The sequence below is a fragment of the Lytechinus variegatus genome, chromosome 13 (assembly GCF_018143015.1).
Source record: "Lytechinus variegatus isolate NC3 chromosome 13, Lvar_3.0, whole genome shotgun sequence".
NCBI lineage: Eukaryota > Metazoa > Echinodermata > Echinoidea > Temnopleuroida > Toxopneustidae > Lytechinus > Lytechinus variegatus.
The window spans coordinates 2,070,761-2,085,093 of record NC_054752.1 but is presented as its reverse complement, the minus strand read 5'-3'; the positions used below and the strand labels follow the sequence as shown (position 1 = coordinate 2,085,093).

The 14,333-nt window shown below is 36.5% G+C and overlaps 1 protein-coding gene across 1 annotated transcript in view; it reads right to left on the bottom strand.

The window, feature by feature from the left end:
• Window positions 1-2,054: 2,054 nt before the first annotated feature.
• LOC121426374 overlaps window positions 2,055-14,333 on the bottom strand; it is a 43,062-nt gene continuing 30,783 nt past the window's right edge. Inside the window, exons 11-18 of the mRNA XM_041622660.1 lie at window positions 13,992-14,152; window positions 12,001-12,182; window positions 9,265-9,494; window positions 8,306-8,476; window positions 7,073-7,182; window positions 5,659-5,921; window positions 4,510-4,576; window positions 2,055-3,713 (exon numbers count right to left, since the gene is read on the bottom strand). Of these exons, the coding sequence (XP_041478594.1) occupies window positions 3,128-3,713; window positions 4,510-4,576; window positions 5,659-5,921; window positions 7,073-7,182; window positions 8,306-8,476; window positions 9,265-9,494; window positions 12,001-12,182; window positions 13,992-14,152 (1,770 nt within the window). The 3' untranslated portion in view covers window positions 2,055-3,127. The remainder of the gene's footprint in view (window positions 3,714-4,509; window positions 4,577-5,658; window positions 5,922-7,072; window positions 7,183-8,305; window positions 8,477-9,264; window positions 9,495-12,000; window positions 12,183-13,991; window positions 14,153-14,333) is intronic.

The following is a 14,333-nucleotide window of genomic DNA, read 5'->3' as shown; positions in this document are numbered from 1 at the left end:
CGTATGACCTATATTTACTCTACCATGTATATCAGCTTTATTACTGAGTTCAACAATATTAACACAATTATGTGTATTCTATGCAATGGAAACAACTGGAGTAACAAAGGATGCGTTTATTTATGTACACCATTTGAAAATTTTCTTCTTAAAAAAGCAAACACTTTAAAAAATGAAGTGCTAATTTAGCACCAAATGTCATTGTATCGTGACTGCACTTTGAGTGCTGATATTCTAGTTCAAAATTGAATGAATAAATCGGCACTCAAAATGCACGCACTATACAATAACATTAAGAGCTAAATTAGCACTTCGTTTTTTAAAGTGAAAGTTCCTGCGGCAGAGTTTCGACAAAACCTGCAATCTTGTGTAATCTAACAAGCATTGTGCAAAATTAAGAAATAAATATCTTGTGTATTAAACCTTAAAAATTTCATGTACTAAAACCTCCCTTGCTTGAAATAGACCTGTTCTGATAAAATTGCAGATAAAGTCCTGTTATAACAATTTAAAAAATGATTTGGTTATTTTTGTCTGTAAAAACGTATGCTTTAGCCCTTTTCTGAAAACAATTATTATAGGCCTACTGTTTATTAAAAAGTAGGCCTATAATAGATCTTCATCGGTGGCGTTGGCTTAAAAAAAAGATTGGTTACACACAGAGATTGAAGAAAATGATCTAAAAACACGATACAAGTGTCAGTTTCATGATTATCAACGAATTTAACAACAATACTGTACGACCTGTAAAAGAAGTCAAATATAACATTTTCATTAAATAGATATTACTAACATAAGGAAGTAAAGGAACAATACATGAATTCCCGTATTCTCAAAAGAGGTTTCAATGTACCATGTTACAAAACCATGGACTATGCAGATTTGTTTTAACATAAAAAGTAACGCTTATTTCATCGCGTAAACAAAGTTAAATCCAATCAAATGCGCACTTTCGGCAAAGTGCGAAAAAATGAAGCGCGTTAATGAAATAAAACTAAATAGTTTAGTACCTTGGTACAATTTAAACCTCTTTTGAAAATACGGGCAAATAGTAACAACAATGAAACCACCCTAAATTACAAAAAAAAATGATAGGCTCTTTACGGGTATTTCAAAACGCATGGTCATTTGAAAACCTGTCACAGATAGTCTCATTAATCAAAAGAAGATCAAAAGAAAATTCAATAATTCAATTCATTTAAATTAAGTTTTATTGCAAAATACATGAGTGTCAGTCACAGACTGAACTGTACATGTTTACACAATGCCAATATAATCAAAATTACTAACTGTTGGAAGTGATAATTCTTTCAATTTAGATTGTTAAGTAGTCATGGTTCCTTTCTTAATTTACATTAGGGGTGAAGGTATGTATTATTCTATAATGATCACCCGACCATAAGAAAATGATTGTCTGCCCATTGGTACTGGATCTCTTCCTACGTGTAAAAATTTCTAGTAGCTGACTTAACACGTAATCTACGTATCCAGTTGTGGGCAGTCAGTAACGTAACGAAAAGCTTTATGAAAATATCTGCCGGGATACACCCTTTGAAGGTATATTGAGCGACCAAGGTAACGTCAGGGTAGCTATCATCGGAAAGTTTTATCTCATCCAAATGCTAGGTCCAATTATTCTGCATCTGATGTTACGAATCACAATCATCAAAGATATGCATCGGGTCCTGGACCTGGTTTGACACACAAATCTGGTCCATCAACAAAAGCACTCTGTTCAATAAATGATATTCCGCATTTATATAGCGCGCAAAACATCGGAACGACGCCTCTACTGGCTTTTACATATATACTATTACTCCGGTCATCGGGTCCTTGCATGTCCGCATACAATGCATGCACCTTCTCCACTCCCTGGGGAGCATTTTAACGAGAGTTCCAAGATTCAGTTGCTAGGCATACTACAAAGGCTTTCGCATCCTACCGGGTACCCATTTAACACCTGCGTGGTGAATGGCAAATTGTGGATTGACGCCTTTTCAAAGGACGCTAGGCCATGGAGGGATTCGAACACACGACCCTCTGACATGTCTGATATATTGCTAGGCCGCCATCGAATCCTGTTTTATCTTATCTTGAAGATTTAAGCCTGGTGTTCCAACTCAGCCTCAATCAATTGATCTAGCGGACAAGACACTAGATGAAGAGCTGGAATTCCAGAGAAATCGACAGTACCGGACTCAGTCTTCGCCTCAAGGTCAAACTGTTTGAGTCAAACAAACTTGATCGTGCAACATTACCTTCATAACTGATCAGAAAACATCATTAACAGGTACACAAAACCATTTCGTATCTTGTTGACTACCTTGAGTTCGTGTTTGTTGATTTTATAGAACAGCTGAGTTCGAATTTAAACCGATGTTGCCTGTTGTACTATTTTGCTTAGAAGGTATATGACACCAAATTTAATTGTTGGAATCTGTAATCATTTTGGAATTCTGCCCCCGAAAAAATGTAATCTATATTTCTGCTTGCTTAATGATTGAATCCAGATCTTAATATATGCATCAGACTTTCATGACAATGTTGATTTAAGAAATAACATGTAACATGCCAACATGAAAAATTCATCAAGGATTTCTACTCAAGTAGATATTGTGTAGACCAGCTTTTACCTCGTGGCCATGTTTTTCCTCAGCGCTTTCCGCTCCGAGAAAATAAGAATTCGACGGTCCAATTTTTTTGTTTCTTAATTCACACCCCGTTCTTCAATAATGTACGTATAACTTTGATACAGCTTCAATTTTCATTCAGTTCATGGACAGAACTTGTAATTGACTTTGACTTGGATTGTTCTAATGAGTAAACAATTCTAAGACGCGCAAAATTAGGCGTATTTCTTAAAAGTTGCGAGCAAACCAAAGGTGAAAATGTCGATTTTGTAAACAAAATCTAACATCTGGATAAGTTTTGACATAACACACATTACGTGTAAAAAAATGTGACATTGTTAACTTTTCCCTCCCCCTTCTCGTTGTTTTTTTAATATGAAAAAGAGTAGCTTTGTGGATTGTGTAGAGAGAAATTAAAAAATGCGCAATATTACACTTATAGATCAAATTTGATGAGTCATACATGTACTTCACCCATCAATGATGGGCATCGTACTCTACAAAAAAGTATCCGATGACTCAGAATTTGCAGCAGGTTCTTGTTCTGAGCGTATCGCATGCTGTGGTTCATTGGTAGATTTGGGAGCCTGGGAGACGATGGAAATGACAGATGGCCGAGAGGTAGTGGGCCCGTCAAAAGATGAGCTCCAGAAATCAGAACCTCTACGCGCAGATCTAACACCATGCAGCAAACGTCTCCGAGTTGCCCTCAGTTTGTCTTTCACTTCCGGTTGTCTGATTCCAAATAGAAAGAAGACAAAGACTCCTTGAAGAGAATTGAATATGGCGAACAGGGCATTGAATGCCACGCGACCATTACCTACAGCCAGGAAGCCAAATGACCATGTGAGACCAAGCAGTGTTCCGATTGCAACAACGTTTTGAGCCCGACGGATGGCTTCTTCCCTGGTCTTCGCCATGGTTTCTTTCTTCGACATCCGGGTGTTTGTAGCAGCGAAGGTCTTTCTGCCACAGGTAAGCTTGTAGATGACGATAGTAAAGATGATGCTATTGAAGGCCAGGATCGCACCGATTGGAAGAATCATCCCAAAGTATAACGAGGGTCCAGGTGAAATGAAGCAACTGGAAGTACAATGATAACATGATTGTTTTTTTATTTAACATAACAAGTAACAGTTTTTAAGATAGGTACTCTACTCAGAGTGCGCCTTTCAAATAAATGTATTCGTTAAACACTGTACTGTTTTAAATGCTGTGGAATATAGGGTGCACGGTTATTTATCCACGTGGTCAAGTCATCCGGGAAAGTTTTGCTTGTTTAACGATCATGGTTAATCATTAGGAAAAAAACATTCTGCGCATCATAAAACGAAATACTATTCTACAATCTCCATCTAGGATGCCATACTATTTTTAAAAAAAAACCCAGAACATAATGAGAAAAGATGTTGAAGAACACGAGTAATTAACCTTATCTGGAATATTAGGGCCAGATTACTGTGTAACCTGTCCCCCCCCAAAAAAAAAAAATATTTAGTCGACGTGCATCTTTATTTTCAACAATCATTATGCATCGTTATCAATCAGTATTGAGACTGAACGCTTGTAAAATGATGGTGATTTTAAGCCTGACAATTCAACATAAATATTTTGTTACTTGTTTACAGCATACGCACAAAAAGTGAAAAAAAAACCTGCATTTATTTTTGTTCAGTATCTCTTTAAGACAAGAAAATCAATATATTTTTTCTGAGAATAATCACAGGTAACCGCATCTTAACCATTCTTCTCAACTCCACTTTTTATTACGTTATTGTACATTTATCAGAATACAAATATTTTTTTTATTAATGTAACATCAAAATTGCTGTAAAGAAATGTGATGCTCTTTGACAGACAGTTAAAAATGTTATCTTACTACTCAAGGTTTTGGTAAGCAGTCCATTTGCCGGCAACTGTTGCTATGACGACTACGAAGGGGAAACCTGTATTCATTGATATAAAGATAATTTAGAAAAATAGGTGAACGTAAAAGAGATTTCAAACTAGTGCCTAGAGACAAGGAGAAATTACCAGAATATGAAACGGGAGGTAAGCTAAACAAATCTAATAAATAGATAAATAAATATTCCTAAACGATTACGGCGGTGATAATTCAAGCAGATTCTCAAAAGATAATAATAAATAAAATAAATTAGATTCTCTATAAGACTTCAATAGTAAAGTCACAGAGAAGAAAAGAAAACAATAAATTCTTACACTAAATTGAAAAATAAAAATTCTTACACTAAAGAAAACAAGGATTTCCTTATAATGTATGGGGTAAAAATCAGCATGTAAATTCGTTATTTAAAGTCTTTCACTTGCTAATTCTCTATAACTACATGTACTAACATCCTCTATAAAGTAAAAGAATTGTAATGTGAATTTTTTCTTTCTGCCTGCATATCGATGGCTTTTTAAGGTTTATTTGTTTTATAATCATTACCGTAAGAATTCCCAAGGCCCAATTTGCTTCATGTTGGCTGGCTCAACTTACCTTACATCTACACATTTCTTGTGCATACAACATGTAAAAGACTATGACAATAATGAGGACCCATAAATGGACTAACATTGTTGTTCTTATGTCTTTATTGTATTTAAGGACTTGTGTGGGTAAACAAACACTTATCTATTTCACACCCTTTTTACTTTTTGGCTGAAATTTTTATTTTCCCATCTAAAAAATTGTTTTGTTTCAATGTTGAAAACTAAAAAAAATGTTTTGTTTCAATGTTGAAAACAACGTTGTGGTGTTAAAGTTATGCAATGGGTAATCAATACATGACACCACTACAATGCTTGACTCATTCATCATATTTATTATTGACCTGAGTGTGGTGGCTCAACTTACCCCGCCTTCACTTACAAATGTTGTGTTTCATAACATTTGTCTTTTGATAGTTGTCAGTGTTGACTAAAGTCAAGATTGCTGATTGCCTGAGAAGCACTAGTATCTAAATGTTACTGGTAACCCGCCAGGGAATAGTGCTGGCAACCATCATACAACAATACCCAGACTTACCCCACCCGACGAGACAGCACTTTAAGATTAGCTTTGGGATGTAGGTGTCCATAACCCTGACGAAGGACATGTACATACTGAATGCTTCTACACCCATCCAAGAGAGGGATGCAAGGCAGAAGTAGTGAAGCAGGATAGCAACAACTGTGCACCCTATGTTCCAGCTAGGACGATCAATACCAATGACGAATGTGACGTAAAGGGCCAGAAGGGCAAACGTCAGATTAATGAGGATCTGTTGTGGTTGTTTTCTCCGCAGTTTTCTGACAACGTAAAAGAGGTCAATGATTACATTATGGTACTGTCTCAACGGTGAAATAGACTTCAAACCGAAAGTTGGTATCTCTGGCGAAAACCCTTGCGTCACTCATATTGAATTTCAGGGGGTGGAATAATGATAATAATCCGCTTTTATATAGCGTTTAATACATCGGAACCAAGTGTCTAACAGATATCGGATTCTATTTTTCCCCGCACACAGTACATGTGTGCACATCCTCCACTCCCTTGGGAGCATTCCAGTCAGTCGCCTGTGAGGCACACACAGTACTGGACAAGCCACGATGACTTTCACATCCTACCGGTATACCCATTTTAACACCTGGGTCGAGAATGGCAAAGTATGGATTAAACGCTTGCCAAAGGACTCCAGACCGCGGTTGGATTCGAACACACGACCTTCTGTTTACAAGGCGACGGTCAGAACCACTACTCCACGGTTCATCCCCCTGAACAATAGGTGTGACTCAAAGATTTACGCCAGTGGCTGATATGCATTGTAAAAAAACTGTAATATTGTCGACGTTGACTGCAGCAAAGCCCAGGGAACCACCGAAGTTGAACTGCCACCTACGTCTCTATGGGCCCTTTCAGACGTGAATCTTGAATCATCATTGTACATGTATGATTGCAGGCGTTATTGATTCTAATCATATTCTAGTTTGGTTTTACTCGTGCTAGGAATTTGTCATCAGCCTTTTTTTTCACTGGAATCATCAGCCAAATTCCGATTTTGTTTACCTTGTGAAAGGGCGTATACTCCTATTCAATAGTCAGATTCTCAATTTTCCAAACAATATGATACTTCAGCTATGTGTGTGTGCCCAAGATAACCTCGAAACATGTAAACTGAGATGCATAATTTCACATTTTGTGTATATTGCGAATTATGCCACTTGTCACTTGGTCTAATATGTCTATAACCTCTTTCATATGGAAATTAGTATACAATATGTGGTTAAGACTAAACCTGCATAGGTCCTTAACAACCTAATCCTTGATATGAATGCAGAGTAAGTACCCTTTAACGATCGGGTAAAAATAAGTGATGGATATTTCTTTATATCGATACAGTTCAAAGTGATAGTATAAATAAGATACCGTTAAAATTTTGGTTAACTTGATCAACACTTACCTAAAACCTAGAAGAATACAGAGAGTGAGAATAAGACAGATTATAGAAGCAATGCAACCAATGCGACTGATCAGATCAATGACTCGAGATTCAACACTTCCCTTGATATCCTGTAAAAGAACAAGTAATCGATACGTCTAATTACCTCGAACAGATTTTATGAACTACCTTAAGTGTTTTTATTGAATTTGGTGTTTAAATTATGCATGAAATATCAGAATTACTGCACGATGCGCCGAAATCTATTAAAGGCTTTTAATATATAAAAACTTGCCTGCTAATACCGTGCCTTATCTCATTCGTAATGCCTCTACATGTATATGAACAAATATGTGTGCCAGAACGTTATTTTTTTCATTTTTATAGGCGTCCTGGCATCGGGGCTCGGTGGTAGAGTGCCTGCCTCATGGACAGCATGTCATGGGTTAGCTCCTCGGTCGAGTAGTACCGGGCTTGAAAAACAAGACCCGCCTTTTCGTCAGGAACACGATTCAGAAAATGAGAAGGGTAATTGGTAATTACAGAGCAATGTTTTATACATAGCAATGTTTTCCCGGCTTTTAGCCAGGAGCCCCGCATTTAGCGGGGAACCCTCCTTTACCTGACATGTTATCATAGTTATGCAAAACCCGGTGTAAATTAAACTAAAGTGTAGCCTGAGATGATAAGAGCTATTAATATCATTTTTATCATAATATTATGATTATTATAATTGACGAAACAAGATGACGTATCAAATGCAACTTCATATCACTTTTTCAAATAAATTATCAAATTGAACTGAAATATATGGTAGTCTATTATTGAATGATTGATTGAATTTATTCTTCTACATTTCAAACAAGGTAGACCTACAGTCAAATTACATTACATGGAAAATCTTAAAAACACAATATTAATCGTATATCGGAACATATTTGGAAAAAAGTAAAAAAATGAATGACTTACAAGGCATTCAGAAAGGCAAAATTTGGAAACTGAAAAATTGACAAAACTAAAAAGACGGATAGCGACAATTGAAAGAAAATGATAACGAAATAATTACAAATAATACCGATAAATACTTACAAGGGGGGGGGGGGTTAACCCCGACTTCATTTTATTTTCCTCCTTTTTCTTATTTCTTTGTTTTTTTCTCCCCTTTATACACTATTTGAAAAAAAATCCCTTGTCACGGCGCTTGTGTGACACATATGAGACAATAATCATAATTAAATTTTGTCATGAGCATACCAATAGAACAGCGAAGCTTGTGAGATGATTACACCGACATGTCACCATGCTTGTAAAGGTAGTATCAGTGTTGTCAGTTCTACACCCTTCTTCCGACCATTCATTTAATTCGACGTTCCAATACACACAGTTTTCTCTAATCTTGGTGTCGTTGAACTCTCCAGCAAAACTCTACATGTATTATGGAGAAAAGTATGTATTAAAAATTAAAGAAAAAACATTACAAACAAATGTCAAATGATCTAAGCTCCTCCGACCTTATACTGTAGTAAGCCCGAGTGCAGAAGCGTTTTTTTTCTTCTATTTATCCTCAATTGAGGTACTTTATTATTCATAAAATATCAAAAGATATAGGTTTTTACTTTAACAAAATTCACACAACAATATTTTACAAGAAATACAATAAAATATGTTACTTATACTACCATTCACAATTTCTCGGCCCGCTGTCACCCGTCGAGAACCAGAGAACAATAGATTCAGTGGACTGAATCCATTGTTCTCCGGCTCCAATAGGCAAAAGCATAACAATCAATTTGTGTAATGTTCAATAATTTCCTTTGACGCGTCCTTTAGTGACTCACATTTAAAGCTACTCGAGCGTTCCAAATAAAAAACGGAAATTTACGAATACTTTTAAACAAAATAATCAAATGGCGAGAACTGTAATAGAAAATAATAACAAGGCTTCAAAAATATATACAAAAAACTGCTGTGCATTACTTATAGAACAGGTATTTTTGAAAATATGATTTATTACTCTCCTGTTAAAACAGTTATACTTTATCAGAAATGAAGGTCCAATATCATTTAGAAATATCATTTAGAGACACACATAGTTGGGAGTGAGAATATTTCTTATAAAGCGTTCCTTTCCTTTAATATCAAACGAACATTTTTGTTTTACAGAACATTGTACAAAATTTTACTCGATCCGTTTAGAGGGCCTAATCGCATACCATGTTAACGGGAAATTCAAAAACAATTGCTTCACTGTCAGGAAGTTCTTTGATATCAGCGCCCTCAACGGTCACACTCAGGATAGGGGAAGCAACGACTGTTATTGTCTCAGGCTGCAGATTATCCGTGCCTCCAACCACCGGAGAACTTGATGAAGAAGTGCCCTCACCCTGAAACAGTTTTGGAGACTTCATAAGAAAGACGCTAACGGATACCGCCTCGCTTTCACCTGGATTTTAAACACAGAGTCGGATTCATTTAAGAAACAATGATAAATGTGTGTTGTGTGCAGAAGAAAAAGGTGAGGTGTATACACCCACACTCTTGATGCATACAATTAGTTTATTCATGAAGATGTTTGAAGTACTTACACACCCGAACTCTCACACACGCCACATACACACACACCAACTCTATCAGTCCTCCCACACACCAACACCCTTACACTCACACATTAAAACAGACAATGACGCTTCTATGAGCTTGACATTGATAAATGCTTGATATAAAAATGACGCACAGATGTGAGTCGATCAGTAGCTTCTTTGAGCATAAGGTAACTATGGAACTGTCAAAACGAGGCGCAGTCGAGTGGGTTTAGTCTAGATCCCATAGTTATCTCATGCTCACTAATAGGCCTTCTACCGATGCACAAACAAACCTGTGTATAATATATTTTTTTTTAAGAATGTTGGAATTTTTGACCAACCATTTAAAAAAAAACACCGTTCATAAGTAATAATGGTCGCATGGCTAGCCATACATCCGGTAAATTTGCCATGCATAAGTAATTACCAGGCGTATGGCAAATTCACCGGATGTATGGCTGGCCGTGCGTTGGTATACAAATAATGCATGGGTAAGAGTGGGTCGGGAGGAACTGTTTGCACAAGGTAACTTTGGCATGGTTTAGACTACAATACCAAAGTCACCGCGTGCTTTTAGGATTATAAAGGGTCTGCATTACATTTGAGATTTCCCATGCATCTGGTAAAAAAAAAAAAAAAATTACCGGACGAGCAATTTTTTTACCGGATGCATGAAAATTCTAAAATGCAATGCAGACCGTTTATACAGCAATATTAATTGCTATACTTTTTTATAGAAAAGAAACCACAAGAATTTTTGATTTACCAGATGCATGAACATTTCATGCGTCCGGTAAATTCGATTTACCTGACCCATGATTTTTTACCACATGCACGAAAGAAAATTCTAAAATGTAATGCAGACCGTTTATAACCCTCGAAACATTAATATGTATGCCTAACTTGAATTATGTAAGCTTAAAGGCAAAAAATGGCAGATACAGCTTTGAATTGACTAATGCAGGCAGCCTTAGACCTCCAGTAGCTGTGTGTGTGGGTGTGTGTGCATGCCCGGTCTGCGCCGGGCCAGTGCTTACAGCTGTCTGTGCCTGCAGAGCGCAGTGACCAGAGTCTAGCTAGCTTTGGCTTTGCCTGTGCACCAATTCCCCCGGGTCAGGGCAGTGATCGTATTTCTAGAGTAACGAGTGTAAAGCCGGCATTTCACCAGTACCAGGTAATCATTTTTATCATAGATCATTTAGCATCCTTTATTTGATTCCTTCGGATTTGATCGCAAATTCAAAATTTTGACGTAAAATTTAGAAAGCATAATAGTACATGCGCGAAGCCATCACAATGACCCCCTTTTTGTTTGGGGGGGGGGGGATGATAGCTTGTTTACGATGGATATCGTTAAATTTAAATTGCAGCCCACGGGACCGGTGGGGGCGGAGTTCCCGTGGCCGAGTGGTCTAAGGCGCCTGGCTATACATGGAAAGTCCGGGATTCGAGATCCCCGGCCGCGGCACCTAGGCCCGTGAGCAAGGTATACAATCTACAATGCTCTTTTATCATGTTTATCCTGCTTTCAAATGAAGGGAAATGCTATATGAATTGTTAACTAGGTGTGAACTTAAAAAAAGTTAAAATTAAATGCTAACCAATGAAATTACAGGAATTTTCTCAATTCTATGATAACTAGGGGGCGTACTTGTGCATGGTATCAATTCTATAAAGTTGAAGTGAGCTTGTGTGACTGTCTGGGGAGAGAGATGAGGGGGAGGGGGCATGGGGGTTATGTGAGTGTGTAGGGATATTTTAGGATAATAATCTTCCTCTAATCAACCTTTGAAATAATCTTTTATCCCTTTTTAAAATTTATTCCTTGTACAATTATTATGTGCAAAAGAGATTATTTCTATTCTATTCAGGGAAAAAAGTAATCTTTTACAAATTATTTTTTTTTATTTTGTCGATTGATATGTTTTTGTTCTCTGCTTTCACATTGTTATAGAAGATAAATTTGGCAGTTTAATTTCATTTGTAATCATTTAAAAAAATATTTGTAATCTCATTGATATAATAATAATAATACCAACATGCTTATATAGCGCATATCATTGCCAAATGCGTCTCTATGCGCTCCATTGGATATTATTACCCTGGCCTTAGCCCCGCAGCCTTTTACAGCGCGGTGGCATTTCAAGGAATAAATAGATATATTTATTTGTCTGATTGTTTATTGATTGTATACATGCAAAGAATCTTTATTTATATGAATTGTGATTGTAAACGTATTGATTTGAAAGAGGAAGAATATAAAATATTATTCAAAACAAAAAATATAATGATTACTGTTAAAGACTGCTAAGTCAACTTCTATTGGTCAACACAGAAACCCAACATCCTATGACAAAGGTCACACACCTTGTAGGCCTACTGAATGTAGAATTGCTTCTGGCAGTAGAACTGACGCTACGCCGGCCACATCAGGATTCTGATCATTGGATGAAATATCGACTACGTCATCCCCGTCTCCACCTATGGCTGTCCTCAGTGGAAAACTGGTCCTGTCTACTTTGACGGCAGCTAGCACAATGTTTGATCCGCTTTATGTCAAAAGGGAGAAATAAGTAATTTAAAATGACAGAAGAGCATAAGGAATAGTGCAATTGACTTACTAATGGTAAGTTCGAAAAAGGAAGAACCAAATTATCAATAAGTTATTAAACCTAGGTATCATCCAGACTCGATCTCTATCTGCGTCACATAATATTATCATTTTTCCTACTGTTTAAAAAACAAACAAACAATGTTATCATCATTCACGAGGTTCATTTGTTGTACATATTTAAGTATCACTACCTACGGAAATTTTGCCATTAACATTATTACTTGCAAGGAAAAAAAAGAGCCCTTTCCAGCAAAAAGTGTAATGAAGATTTTAATTTGAATTTTAATGAGATGTGACTAGTTACATATTAAAGGGATGGTCCAGGCTGGATATATTTATATCTCAATGAATAGAGTAACATTCACAAAGCAAAATGCTGAAAATATGATCGAAATCGGATAACAAATAACGAATTTATTGAATTATAAGAAATTTGCATTATTCCATTGAAAAAGTTCTAGGCATGTCTCATGAAGATTCATAAGGTGGGATGATGATGTCATATCCCCACTTTTTCTTTTGTATCTTATTATATGAAATTAGGTTTATTCAAACATTTTTTACCAAGAACTAACACAATTGGATTGGCAGCTGATTAAGTGCAATGGGTATTTATTGCCGCAATAAAAGAGACACATAATTTACACATGTAAATTAGGATTGCATGTAATAACAAAAGCAAAATGGGATGTGACATCATGAGCCCACCTAATGAATATTCATGATGATGTGTGCATATAACTGTTTTTTACAAAACATTGATAACATTTAAAATTCAATAATATCGTTATTTGTTATCCGATTTTTATGAAATTTTGAGCATTTTGCTCTGTGAATTTGACTCTTTTTATTTAGATTAAAATATTTTCAGCCTGGACCATCCCTTTAACATAATTATTAACAAGGAAAAAGAGCCTCTTCCCACAAAATGGTGTGAAGAAGAATTTGAATTTCGAAGTCTTTACAAGTATTTTTTACAAGGACTGATAATATGATAACAATCATAATATTAATGATAATACATGTAAATGAGCAATAGTAATAATATTTGCAACAATAATAGTGAATTTGTGTTTATGGCTATCATTCGGCATACAACTGGAAATTTCAAGTCCGACTCTAAGCCATAATAGAGGAATTTTCGAAGTTACGACGCGGCCGCTCTCTACAAAGCACCATTTCCTTTGAAAATGCAAATCAAATCACCACGGAGAGCTGAGAGGCTTTTACTAAAAGTAGGTGGACCAAGACAGCAGATCATCCGAAGATTTGGAACGGACGAACAGTTGTAAATATGCCGTTATCCAGAGTCACGAGATGAAGCTGCTGTCCCAGTCCACCAATTTTGACAAAAATATTCTGTTAGGTTTCCATTGTGATTTGACGTGCGTTTCCAAAGGTATTTAGAACTGCGTCCTGTTCACAAAAACTCTCCTGTGACTCTTTGCATTTGTGACCCCCCCCCCAGGTTGCCAACCCACAGGTAGCGGGAAAGGCCGGATTAACAAATATGACTTATTTCAAATTGGGTTATTACGGTATTTTCTTTTTCATCCGATGTTAAAGAATTCCACTGGTTGGGGATCAAAATGCTCTTGTAGGTATATGCCAATGAACTAATTTTGCCTAGGGGAAGTTACACTTTTTTTGACAAAATGAAAGACCACAGAGAAGGAAGACTTCCTCTTAGGTGCAGCCAGGGGCTTTGACTAGAACTTTTCAAGCTTTCGGTCGGCTGCTATACCTGTACGTGAAGTTGTTGGTGGATGTTCTTTGAATTGCTTCGGTAATTGTAGATATTGTCGACAGTATATTCTTTGAAGTCTCTTGGGAGCCAGTTGTCTCGAAGGTACCATCTTCCAGATTTAAGATGTTGTCCACTGTTTCTATCACACTTTCTGATACCTGGAGGAGATTACACAGGATTATCTGACCTGTAACACTAATTGCCACTCCTTGCTTACATTCATTATTCCACTGGAAATAATGTACGATTGCTATGATTGGTTTTAACCATTGAATTCAATTTCCACAATAATTGCATATAGAATGAATGGTCACAACATTGACAGCAAAAAAAGTAAAA